The sequence below is a fragment of the Bombus terrestris genome, chromosome 12 (assembly GCF_910591885.1).
Source record: "Bombus terrestris chromosome 12, iyBomTerr1.2, whole genome shotgun sequence".
Classification (NCBI taxonomy): domain Eukaryota; kingdom Metazoa; phylum Arthropoda; class Insecta; order Hymenoptera; family Apidae; genus Bombus; species Bombus terrestris.
Window position 1 is genome coordinate 10,397,412 of NC_063280.1, and position 13,612 is coordinate 10,411,023.

The 13,612-nt window shown below is 37.4% G+C and overlaps 1 protein-coding gene across 2 annotated transcripts in view; it reads left to right on the plus strand.

Annotated features, from left to right (window-relative positions):
* The first annotated feature begins 37 nt into the window (after positions 1 to 37).
* Positions 38 to 13,612, plus strand: part of LOC100648765 (neprilysin-2) — a 38,643-nt gene continuing 25,068 nt past the window's right edge. For both annotated transcript variants that reach the window (XM_012314823.3, XM_012314824.3), the window contains exons 1-2: positions 38 to 240; positions 2,317 to 2,831. In XM_012314823.3, coding sequence (XP_012170213.2) covers positions 2,686 to 2,831 — 146 coding nt within the window. In that variant the 5' untranslated portion in view covers positions 38 to 240; positions 2,317 to 2,685. The remainder of the gene's footprint in view (positions 241 to 2,316; positions 2,832 to 13,612) is intronic.

Sequence of the window (13,612 nt, forward strand, 5' to 3'; positions counted from 1 at the left end):
TGTATTCTAGCGCCGCTATTTTGAATGTAACGTTTAAATCAGTTGACTACGTGAAGTGTGCAGAATTTAAGTTTCTAAAATAATTTAACATTTTTAATGTCCCGCATAATATGGAAATCGAAATAGTGTTTTAATTAGTTAATAAACAAGATTAAAAAGAACGCCAAAGATATATGTCAGCTTCGTCATATTGAATGAAAACGTTGGAAACGATGAGCATTTATTTTCCAAATACATTAGGTATGTATGTTATTTAAGAACGTATCAAACCTTGAAAACGGCGGTTGAATTACGAACATAACCTGAATGTATAAAATCGTCAAGGTCTGAAGTAAAATTGTATGTTTTCCGAATACGGAATTAAACAATTTGACATCGAAATAATTAACATGCGTAGTATACTATCTTTCAAATCAGTTAGCCACGCGTACGTGTTAGTTACACAGATATAATGCCCTCGAACTGAGCGAACGTAACAAACCACGAAACTAAATATCTTTTTGGCTCAGGTAACTCGATACATATCTCACTGTCTTACGAAGGATAAGTTTCTCAAGAAAATTTTGTTGTATATAATTATGACTGACGTAACTGCAGTTTCATAGAATAAATTGTGAGTAATTTTATCTTTCTTATAAAAATACAGCGATATCTCACTGTTTGTGTCCGAATTAGTTTATCTTACTTGTAGATCTCTACTTATTTTGTTACTTCTTGAACGCGTGAGTTTATCTAAAATGAGAAAAATATTTTGTTGTATGTAATCCAATGTTTCAAGTCGAGGTGGTCCGATACAGAAAAAAGCAAATAAGGTAGAAAAATGTATTGGAAAGATAGTATTAAAAAATATTTATCGAAATAAATATACAAACATTATTTGGTATCGTTCTAAGAAATACGCGAAATAAAATTAAAAAATATACGAAAAATACTAGACGAAGGAAGCCAGGTGTACGAACGAGTTCGCCTACGTTATCTTTTATAAAACAAACGATGCTTGTCATGTAACGTGGACACATTTAAGAATACGTTCACATGTTGAACTCTCTATCGGAACGTATAGTTTGCAAAAGAATAATAAGTCACTCGCGGATAATAATAGAGTCACTATGCAAATATTGGCAACAGTCTCGTGAAAGCGATGTATGAGAATTCTCGATACTGTAACTTGGAATTAAAAATAATTATTATATATAATTTTATAATTTATTGAAATAGATATAATCTTGTGATTTATTGAGAAGAATAAAAAACATCTAAAGAAACATTTTCGAAGCTTTTAATCTACTAAATCTATGGAATATAGAAATTTAATTTATTAAATCCAGAAAAGTTTGAGAAAATTTATGAAATCTATTCTTTTTTTTTCTTTTTTTTTTTTTACTTTCAATGTTTAATTTATCGTTCCAGTAAAAAAAAGCAATGTACAATTGACATATTCATTCCATAGTTTTCAATTTGGATTACATAATATCCACGCAATGAGAAGGAAGACCATTATCTTCCGTTTACAACCATAATTCTTTGGTCGATTTACGTCAGGATTATTGAAAAGACACTTAACCTTGGCCTTCATACCTTCCGTAAGGTTATAACTTGTTTTCAGCCCTCGTAATAAGCCAAAAAGATTCATATCGCGCGTTTATTGTGACCTGCTAGGCGTGGAAACCGGTTTCATAAAAATTTTTACGAGTCAACCGATCGAACCAAATCAAAAATCTTATCGCTTCGTATAATATCCTATTCTTTTCTTCCCAGAGGAAAGTATTCACCGTCCGGAAAATTTTCATTCTACCATCGAATAACGGGAACCGTTTCAACTGTTGTAACATTTTACGAATTTTAATACGACGATAGCCAACGTACTATATCATTTAAACACGTGTTTTATATACGGATGAGACATATTATACGTATCATGTATCGAGGAAAATACAGATCTATAAAAGCTATCGTGTGCATTACTGATTACAGTACTCTTCACTTCACTTTACATATGAAAATAATGGTACAATGCGGCAATTAATTTCTAATCATCGCCAATCATAAACTAATTTATCGTAAATCTTATCACGATATTTACGAGATATTAAAAATAATTCGACGTATCTGAAAATCTATTGCGCGCGCGTAACAAAAATAAAAAAGTGGAGGCGTGTTGGGAAAAAGTAGTTGGTCTTGGAACAAGATTAATTGGCATGATCTCTGTAGATATCTGAAAATAGGAATCGTTCTACCAACGGTTATTATCGTAACGGTTGCGTAAACATCGATCTTTAGCGACAGCTTCCTACATTGCGCTCGATTCTCTTGCAGGCGAAGAGAAGTTTGACGAAGATGAATTTGTACGTGAAATACACACCGAATGAAAATCCCCATATGGCGATATCTATGGCAATGTCACGCAACAAAAGGAACATCGTCACGAATAACACCGTGCATAGAACGCGAGCGTAATTTAAGACGATCGTCCGGCTACGACAAGGACTGAAACTGTTTCCAAACACACGGACAACGCGTCCATATCGTGGTACAACGATCGAATATGTATTGAGAGTCCTCGAAGAACTGACTCAAATACGCTGAAGCGTGTTTCTCTTTTGTTTCCTTCTTTTTTTTTTTTTTCACGTGACCGCGCTGTGTTTCTCATATTCGTGACTTGGATGATCTGTTGACGAACGAATCATGAATCCCGAGCAACCAGACTTTTCCAACGCAAGAACGCTACATTTCCGTACTCACGATGACGGTGATAACGTTAAAGAAGAAAGCGTCCGATCGGACCGAGGAAACATCTTCGACAACGTTTACAAAATGACCACTATAGATAGGTACGTTCCTTTTATTGAATCAGTGAAAATATAACGAGGCAAATTATAAAATAGTCGAAGAAGATATAAAGATACATTGGCTTTAAGTTAACGAGGGAATTCGATTTCTCGATTAAAGATATCTCCGCGTGTAGACTGGATCAACTATGAAATATGCTTTATTTTTTTCTTTCTATCCTTTCTTTCAATTTTACGTAAGATTAGATCGAGTATTATTTGATCGGGTTCCTTTATAATAGTTAGAGTATTAAATAATACTTGAATACATTGCCTATAACCTAGAAGATATATAAGAAAGAAAAAACAAATGATATCGACGAATTCACTCGTTTTATTTATTCTGAAGACGGTTTCAAAGAAGAAAATGATGTAAACGTATGTATCTCTCGTTTGATAGGTCCCTAGAAAGTTCGTTTCGTTGCTTTTTATCGATCCTTATATTTTCTTCGTAAAGTACATTCTAACGCTTCTTTCATCTCGTGAGCATTATAACGAAAAAAACTCATCGATTTAACGACTCTCGTGGAACAGCTTTCATAAGAAAGAATTAATTCTGTGAGAGAAATATGGTAATATTATTTTAGAATACTCATTTAATAACATAATGTTCGCGACTAACGAAGATCGAACGTAAAGTTTCTATTTCGAACTACGTACATGTGCATGTAAAAACGAATGATACTTTCATGGATAAATGAAACGTCAGACAACAGTGATCAACGGTGAAAAATATGTTATTGTTTCCAGAACTTCCCGTTATTTTTACACCGTTCCGACATGAGAAATGAAACAGGAGCATTTGCTTCTTTTAAAGCTACCAGAACAATAAGGATTTCTATTTTCTCTATTTTTCATAAGAAAACACAAAAAACAGAATATGTAGATTACATGATATTGAAATTAGTTTAAAAGCAGAAAAAAAATTGATAATGTTACATATATAGATTTTGACAAGGAGCAAATCTCTCTTTTTCTTCTGCGCTCTACTTGCTATAATTTTCGAATTTCTATCTTTCAATCTCACATCTGGTTAGAAAAACAAAAAGACTCGTAACGTTGCGAGGCAACTTTACGTGAAATTAAAACAGACGATCACCTACCTATGTCAAATAAAAGATTGTCTAACAATAAATAACGTCAGTTTGGATCGAAAATGACGCAAAGGATGCAGCAAAATCAATTAGCTTCACCTGTTGCAGCTATTAGCCATAAATCTGTCTCACAGTACCTATTTTAGACAGACTTTGAACGTTAAATAAACTAATAAATAAAGTTCCTATACATGTTCATAGTTAGCTATTCATCTAACAGTCTAAGAGTATATGACCAAATAGTAAAACCAAACGTGATAAAACCAAAACATTTAACGGTCCAATGAAAGCCTATACGCTACAGACTAGTTAACGAATAATGCACAGGATCATTAAAAAATTAACTGTGATTTCCAGGAAATTAATGTCAGTCGTGTTTCCTCGTTTCTTCGCTGGGAATTCCGTATACGAGCACGAAGATGCCGTTACCGGCTGACAGTAAATTTCCAGTCGTTCACAGGAATTGAATCTGTACGGTGAAGATTTAGGGTTGCCTACATACGATCGGATATCTTTTTTACACGAGCAGAGTTCGGATTTATTTTCCTTCGCGCCGTATTCTTCCCCAATCGAAAGAAAGAAAAGAAAAAAGAAAACACCGTTTTCGAAAGGGTTATCGGACCTTTTATGGCATTTGTGACTTCGATCTACCTCATTAGCATCGCCTTCGGCATTTCTATATAACGGAACAACCAACATACATACAGAAGCAACCAGTGCGTCCGAAGGCGAACGGTGCAACTTGCACTTTACGACTTGGTTTACGATACTGTACATCTTCGTTTCCGTCGATCAACAAAAAATACATGTGAATTTTGTATTAATCATTTGTGACAAGCCATGTCGTGACCGATATTCCATAGTTAAAAGTTTATTCGTTTGGCTTTCTTTCATGAAATACTTTAATGAGGATAATTTTGTAATATTTTAGAGAAATATTACTCGAGATATTCAAATTACAGCGATTGTGAGTCGATGACCTGCTTCGTTTCAACTGTAATTTCGATTCTTCAGTGATACAGTGTTGCAATAGCTAGAAACAGTTAAAGGAACCAAAGGTTAAGCTGTACCATGTGCCATCTAAGAAAGAAATTACCGCAAATTATCGCCATAGCGTTCTTCCAATTTAAAAACAGCATTTCCAAAATGAACAAAGAACCGCTTCCTTCTTAAAACATCTCCTTGACGCATCGCCAAACTTCTGCTTCCATTTCTTCCTTTTCAATCCGTTTCCCTTTGTTAACTCTTACGATGATTCACGCTTTTAAATTGACAGTGAAAAAGAAAAAGGAACATTTCCACGAATGATTTGCCAACAGTTTTCTGATCGATCATCGGAAACAGTCTCATTTAAATGCAACGAAGATAACAGACGGGCGGGCTCAGCGACAAGTTCTTTCGTATGCAAATGCGAAATGATGGTCCTATACGATACCATTGAAAAGCATCGCTTGCTTATTCTTGATAAGATTTATTTTAATCGTAATTATCATAATAGTTTTCTTTCTAATTATCACATCTAGATACGTATAATGGTATACTATGATTGGAATTAAACTATGGTCGTAAACGATCGCGTAGAAACGAATCTTCGAACATTTTGCATCCAATCTTGAGTTTGCGTCCGATCGTCCGATTGCTTCGTAAATAGCCTTCAATCGTAGAATGGCATCCGTGTAGCAGTCGTGCATGATTATTAGACAGCGGAGACACGAATGAATATTCATCGCGTTGTCGAGCAGAGTAACGTGGTATGGTGTAGCGTAGCGTGGCATGGTTCACTGTGGATTCTTGGTGGCAAATCCTGTTTCTGCACTTGGACGACGAAATTACGCGCTTCTAAACGCAAATTGCGAGTTACATAAGCAACAAGCGAGCCAATACCGAAGCTAACGCTTGCGAGACTGCAAAAGTGAGACAAATCGAGAATCCTTTGATCGTGTTAAATAGGCTTGTTAAGCTGGAAATGAATTGTTCCTTAATTGTCGACGTTCAGGTAGCTCTGACGACCATCGAGTTTTTACAACTGACTGCCTCCTATGGATATAGATAATGTTTAGAATAAAGAGGACTCGTTATCGCGAACGGAAACGATCGTTAAAATAATTCCTTCCTCTTCTCTGCGAGTTTCCATTGTCTCGAGCGAAACCTTTCGAAAAGCATCGATACACAGTTTGCAAGTGGGTAGAATAGGTGAGTTGACTTTCACTCGTGTAATTTCTGATAATTACGACTTATTGTGTTGGATAAGTATGGAAATTGTATTATAGGAATTTAATCGAAGATAAATTTGCATCGGCTTTAATAGAATGGATCATATTTTATCGTAAAAACGATTATTGTTCCGTTCGGAATCTTCAAACTTGTTAGGGGAGCATGGGCAGTTGCATTTAGAATCGTTAGTTTACTTTACTTCTACTACTCGATAGCCAGGGATGTGTTGCAAACTCGGTGTCTCCAAAGTCCATTTGGCTTTAAAACCATATCGTGACGGTACAAGTTTCCGAGGTTTCTGACCTGGAGGAGTATCGCGACCTTTTCAGAAAACCGGACGTCTCGCGTCAATTCGGATACCACCCCACACTTATCAGGAGAAGGCGCGTCAAGGGCGCATGGAAGAGCGATCGTGACATTCAGGACACCGTTGATTGAAAAAGTAATTTTTACAACAGCCAATCAGCGTGTGTCCTGAACAAACTTGAAAGCTCGGACAGTCCGAGCGGAACGTGCGTATTGTAGCTTTCCATCGGTATACACAATCGAGCTTTCAATCAGTTGTAGATGTGTTCTAACATTCAAGCAGTATACATAGTACAGACTACGACACACGTACTGTGTGTCGTACTCGATTACACATGTTTTTCATGAAAGTAAAAGTTCCCTTCTGCTATGGCATTTAAAAGAGTGTAAACTTTAGTTTCTCTTACGCATCACTCGTACACCGTGGCTGATAATTAATTAAATCGTATTGAATCATCATACGACATTGGCGTTCGAGCTAACGAATCACCGTAGACAGACGTAAAACAGTAATTTATCGAATATTATAGAAAGTTTTTTTTCTAATTAATATAATTATCGTATCGTTGTTCCTTATTGCACTCGATCGCTTTAGTATCGTTGGAATATTCGCTTTCCATAAAATCTATCTTAGACACATACATATATACAATATTATTCAGGATATTTCACAACATGCGTCGGATGTGTTAATCTCTTTTTTTAAAGTATGAGTTTTCTGCTCATTAAACTTGGTAATTGGATTCGTTTGTCGTGAAAACATTTCTGCTGTATCGTTTTGCCAGCGATATATCCATTGGAAAAGATTTCGATTTTTCTTGCAAAGTTGATTAATCTACGAGTAGATGCCTAATGCGAATATTTTAACAAAATCGCGCGAAAATCTAGATGGTGATACGTTATTAATTTTCCAGCCAATGAAATATCAGGCTGGACCGGTTGCCATTCGTCATCGATTCTGTATGCCACTGACACCGAAATGAGACAGGTTTAAAATTAGTTTCACGATGAAGCACTCGTATCTCTTCTTTTTAGACTAGCATTTGATTATCTGTATTCGGATTTGCATGGATATAAAGATCTTTCGTTCTTCTATTCCTTTTCCATTCGAAAGGAATCCCAATACGACATCGCCTTTGCCGTTGTTATTATTTTGCACTTTCGATATAAATTTGATATTATAAAATGTGCAAGAACCTATCGACTCTAACCGATATTAGGAAATAAATAAAATAAAAGATAACAGTAACTTCAGGAAGCGATAAGAATGTATTATCGAGTTTCGGATTTAAATCTTTTCGTTCTTAGAATAGAAGAAACACCAAGCCATAAAGGTCAGCAACAGATTTCTTCCCCATAACTTTGATATTCAAATGGCCACCACCTACGAATCGAAGGAATGGATCAATTTCTTGCAACACGATGTATCGTTATTTAGAAGTTTAACGATCTACAAGGTGAAGCGAGTAGTTTCGATGGAAAGAAGGATACGTGCGGCCGATCTTTGATAAAACGGTCACTGCGACCTGAGCCTAACGGGATAACCTCGATAAACTTTGGCTGGTACGTTGTTGTGAAGCCACTCCTAGTAACATCAGTTTACGTTACGTTTCTGTATGCGTATCTCGATATACGTAAACCAGACTATCTATGATAATCCAGACGGGCGTAATCGACCCGATTCGACTTATCCCGATTCAAGACAGATTCTGATATAAACGATGATACAAAAATAATCATTTCGTCAGAATGGTACAACATAGTACGTTAGACTAAACGAAAATTCCGGTGATACGTTAGCCTTGTTCCCCGATGTTCAGTTTCTACGATGTTCAGTTTTGTTCGTCGATTAAAAATCGTTATTTTCATACGACTGAAAACAATTAAGAGATCGTTTAATCTCATCCGAACTCTCGTTCAGATGACACGAACGATGTCGAACGTAGCGGTTCGACCACTCCATGCGACACTTCACTCACGAGCCACCGATGTATCAGTTCAACATTATAACGAGCGTTAATTATGCATGCTCACGAAGGCTCGATGGTATTTCGACCATTAAACGTTTCAGACCACTGACAAAGATCCTCCGTATCGCGGGATTTACGCGGACTTTTCGAGATCGTCAGTCGATAGAACGTAATTAAAAGTAAAACGTCGGCTAACACTCCTAAGCAAGCCGAGTCTTTTGCCTCGTAAATGTTACGCAACGAGTTACCGTTGAATGGACCGCTTCCTGTTATCAACACGAACTCCTGATCGACTTCGCGTATCCTACAGCTAATTACATTACGCGAAACCAATTCGACTTTTCATTTTCTAAGGTCTCATGCCACGTACACGCGGAGTCAGGTGCAACGGTATAACTGTATCTCTCGAGTTTCAGGCTTTTCTTGAGAATCGCAGCATTCGACGCTTCCTGTCGATCGCCAGGTAAATGCAAATTCACGCGTTCGGGCGTTCCTTAGCCGGTTCACGCGTTCGTACTATGCATCAGCCGAGAAATTCAGGCCGGGGCGTAAACGATTTCGATCGATAGTCGGAAAATGATCGAGAATCCCGTTTTTGTAATGATCACCCGACTGAGATCGTACAGATATCGTGTACGTTACCTGTTATCTGGATTATTATACGCAACTTTCGTTCCATCTCTTCGTTTTTCTTACAATTTTAAAGTTTGCGACGAAGCTTGCGACGAAGAATAATGAGTTTCGATCGTGTTTCCGTACTGTGTCTCAATAACGCGTCGCGTTTCGTGAACATCGCAGTCCAGTTGCGTGGATCTGTCGTGTAATAGAATTTTCTTTCTAGTTTTTCCAAGATATGCTACATATGAACACAGCATGAACCATTACGTAGGAATTTTTATGCTTCACATGGATTATATATATTGCGTGTATGAATTTGTGTTTTATTATTCTTTAGCCTTTCAACTCGTTTATTTGTTATTGTTATTAGTTCCTTCGGTATATTTGCATTGGCAAAAATAATGTTTTTATTTGCTATATATTCGACCTCGCGAATATCATAATGTCACAGTTATTACGCAGTTGATCGCAAACACGACGCCGCTTGATAGAAAACAGGATTATAAGGATAGGCTTTCGCACGAAGATCGCGAGCAAAACATTCGAGACGGTACATATATAGCGGATAAATCTTTCCTGCAACATCTTTTCCAATGGATGGTTTTTGTGATAATTTAGATTTCCCTGACATCGCAGTCGTTTTAACGTCACAGTAACGGTATCCTCGATCTTCGACCAGCCATATGTTCGGTCTACTGGTTGGAACTTTCCTTTCCAGAGGCCCGTGATCTTGCCAGGATCCTAAGTTCGTCACAATGTCATAAATATTCTTCGACTTTTTCGAAGTTTGTAAAATCATAGAGATTAGACGAACGAAGAAATAGCAACGCGAAAGATACCGAGTTAAATCTTGAAAATTCGCAACGTTAAGAGACTATATAATTTAAATGAAAAACACAAGTCGATCGAAAAACGTTATAGATGAAATGTTGCATTAACGGAACGTTAGCTCTTAAGAAGTTAAACTAATAAGGAAAAACGATCAACGTAATTATTCGAAATCTCAAATACCGCAAAATATTAAATTTGAAAATGCAAAATTCCTGTTACGGTTACAGGAGCGAGATAAAGATCGATAAACTCTGGAAAGACAATACGTAGCAAGAAATATCGAAATTCGCAAGCCTGAAACATCGTCATAAGCCTGAAACTTAAGCCACGTTCCTCTAACGCAATTATCATAACTATGTCAAAGGAAAGATTAAATAAAACCGTCCAATCAGAATCTTAGGTAAATGAGATCCTTTATCTATCAGCTGTAGTCAACTGCAGTTTCTCCTCCCTTTGATGGGTAAACGTGATCAAACGTCTCTTTTTTTCTCTCCGCGTTCGAGCTGTTAACTCTAAGTGTCAACCAATAATCGATGGGATTTCTTTAATTAACGTCGACACACTTCTTGGATCGCGGTTCACCGACCTTACTCCAGTTGGATTTCTTCGTCCTCGGCTCGTCAGGCGTCTCAAATCGTGATATCGAACTGCATAGTGGCTTGCTGCGAGATCCCGCGATTCTGCGACAACCAACACAACGTGAAACGTATAACGGGATCGACCTTAGCTATTGTTTCGAATGGTACTGCGAGAGCGATCGATAAGCTAATCAACGAATTGCTCGAAATAAAAGCTTATTATCGCCAGCGCTTTCGATCGAAGCCAGTTATCGCGACGATGCTGCGTTTTCTGTCGAGGATAGCGGTACGATCGCTATGGAGCAACAACGTAATCGGTCATGCAGTTGGTACAACGTTTCATTGAATTATAAAATAGCGCGTCGATAGGATATTTCGTTGGATTACGGAATCGTGGGTAGCTTGATAAACAACTGAAAAATATCATATATGTAATATGATTAAAAGATAATAGTAAACTGCATAGTATGCAATAGTGAATTAGAATAGGAAGATGTTACGTTGAATTTTTCGATCTTTTCTAGGATTTAAGTACATTCATCGAACACGTAATTAACCGTGTTGAATTAAGTAATTTGATTATCCGTTGGAAAGCTAGAAGCTGGTGTGCCACAAACGATAATTATCGTTGACGTTGTGCGACAGTGAAATCTACAAGATCAATATTTGTCTTTCTTTTATGGGACAACCTTTATTAAAGAGCGCGTGTAGAACGAGTAATTCAGGTTAATGTAGACGTTAAAATATTCCTTTGAGCATGATTTAGTGCTATTGTAGCAGATGATAGCGTAACTTGCACAGGCTGCATCAAGCGTTCCACGTCGTAAAGAGCAGTTTCTACGAATCGGGAAAAGAAGGTGAAGGTCGGATAGAACAGCAGGTATTCACGTGGGAACGAAATTGCGTTAACTCGTCGAGTTATCTACGAAACTTGATAAATATTTCGCGTAACAATCCGACGATGCATATTTTTCAAAAGCTAGATTGTAAATCGTTGAATATTACAGTCGTTTATAGTATTTGTCTAAAAGAAGATAATTTTATAGTTAGGAGAATCGATATTCTCGTAATGCTCACATATTCTTTTATCTTCAAGCAATTAGTTTATCATGCGATAATCGTTTTTTATCATTTTTAATAAGCATAAATACGTAAGTTGGTTTCTCGACGCGCTTCAGCCTGATTTTCGCTAATGACATCGCACAAGAAACGAGTAATCGAGCTAGAGATTCACCATGGTGCTGTTTAAACGCTTGAAATTCACTTTTCAGAGCGATTATTCTGTCGAGAGCGGTTCTTCTATCATAATGCGGCGAATCGTTTTTCAAGACACGATTTACAACGTTGCAAGTAAATCGTTCGTAATTAAAGAAAGGAAAACATCGTAAAAAATTATTCGAAAGCGGACTATGGTAATAGCTTGCGAAGGTAAAAGAGGAGGAATTTCTGAAAAGCATCTTTTATAAATCTTGCGTTAGGTTCGTCCGTTCGTCGTATTTGAACGGACGCGTCTGTCTGCGATAGTTCATCGACTTGGACGCGAACGTTGTGTGCCGATATAACTATGGTTATCAGTCGTGGTGTATGAGTGATTAGGTAAGAGAAACCAAAGTTTACACTCTTTTAAACGCAATAGCAGCAGGCAATTTGTACTTTAGTAAAAAACGATGTGTAAAAGAGTACAATCCATAACGCATGTATTTGGTTGTTTGTACTGTGATGTTTGAGCTGATCGACAGAATACGTATACTGATTGAACGTTAGAACATGTCTGTACTGATTGATGGCTCGAATGTGTACATCGATGGAAAGCTACAATATGCGTGTCCTGGTCGGACTGTCCGAGTTGTCAAGTTCGTTCACGACACACGCTGAGTGGCTGTTGTAAAAATTAGTTTTTCAATCAACGGTGTCCTGAATGTCACGATCGCTCTTCCATGCGCCCTTGACGCGCCTTCTCCTGGTAAGGATAGGGTGGTATTCTAACTGACGCGAGGCGTTCGCTTTTCTGAAAAGGTCGCGATACTCCTCCAGGTCAGAAACCTCGGGAACTTGCACCGTCACGATATGGTTTCAAAGCGTGGACTTTGGAGACACCGAGTTTACAACGTATCCTTCACTATCGAATACGAAATAAACTAACAATTCTAAATGCGATCGTTCTCTTAATACGAATTTACGACCTCGTTATAAACCTCGCCGACGAGCACCGCACGTGGCTACTTGGTGTGTTCGGTGCGTTCCATGACGGAAGGGTGTTGGTAATTTTCTATAACATGACTTACAATCTTACGAACAAATCTTAAAAAAGGTATCTTAGAGATGTTGGATCGGGTTGATCGCAATTTGTCGCATTGATAATTTTCCGAGACGCGGCTGATTCTAATACGATTCGTTTTTTTTTTTTTTTTATCTTTGTTTATTAATTCCAGGTTTTTTACATATTTTTTTACATCATTTTTTTTCCAGAATAAACGCTGAATTCTAATTGTAGGGTGGTACAGGCAAGAGTACCGATACGCGACGGTACGACGTAGCCATGCATTATTACATTCTTTTCTCTTTTTTTGGGGGGGGGGGATTATTAATGTTAAATAAAATAAAATTAAGCCGCTGTTGCGCTGTGCTTATGTACGATATTTTAATTTATGTCCTGAAAGCCTGGACGCAAAAACAGGACAGTTCGCTAGCCTATTAGGGAGGGGCTGGGAGGGGATGGACTGGGAGGGGTGGGGAGGGGTGTTCTGTGGGATTAGTATAATATTTGTTTATTTAATACGATTCGTAAGTAAACGATGGCAATAATCAAATACGCTTAAAAAGAACGAATTTCTGAAAAATATCTTAGGTCAGTTTAATCAGGATTCTTCGTAACAGCGAGTAAAACAGATTTCATTAAAAAAAAAAAAAAAGAGAGAAAAACGATTCGAAGAAACTACCTACATATTTAGGCTTTCCGTTCACGAAGAACAATCCTGCAGGAGGCAAAAGAAATAAGAATTACCCGGAATCTATTTGACTTGCATGACCGTATGATAATCGTTGGACTAAATTCAGTCTACAATGGCCGGCTATTTATTCCCAATTTTTCGTTGCTCGTATCGGCATTGACACGGTGTCGACCTGCATTGTCCCAAATCAGTCTCAGATCATAGATAAGGAAACACGGGACA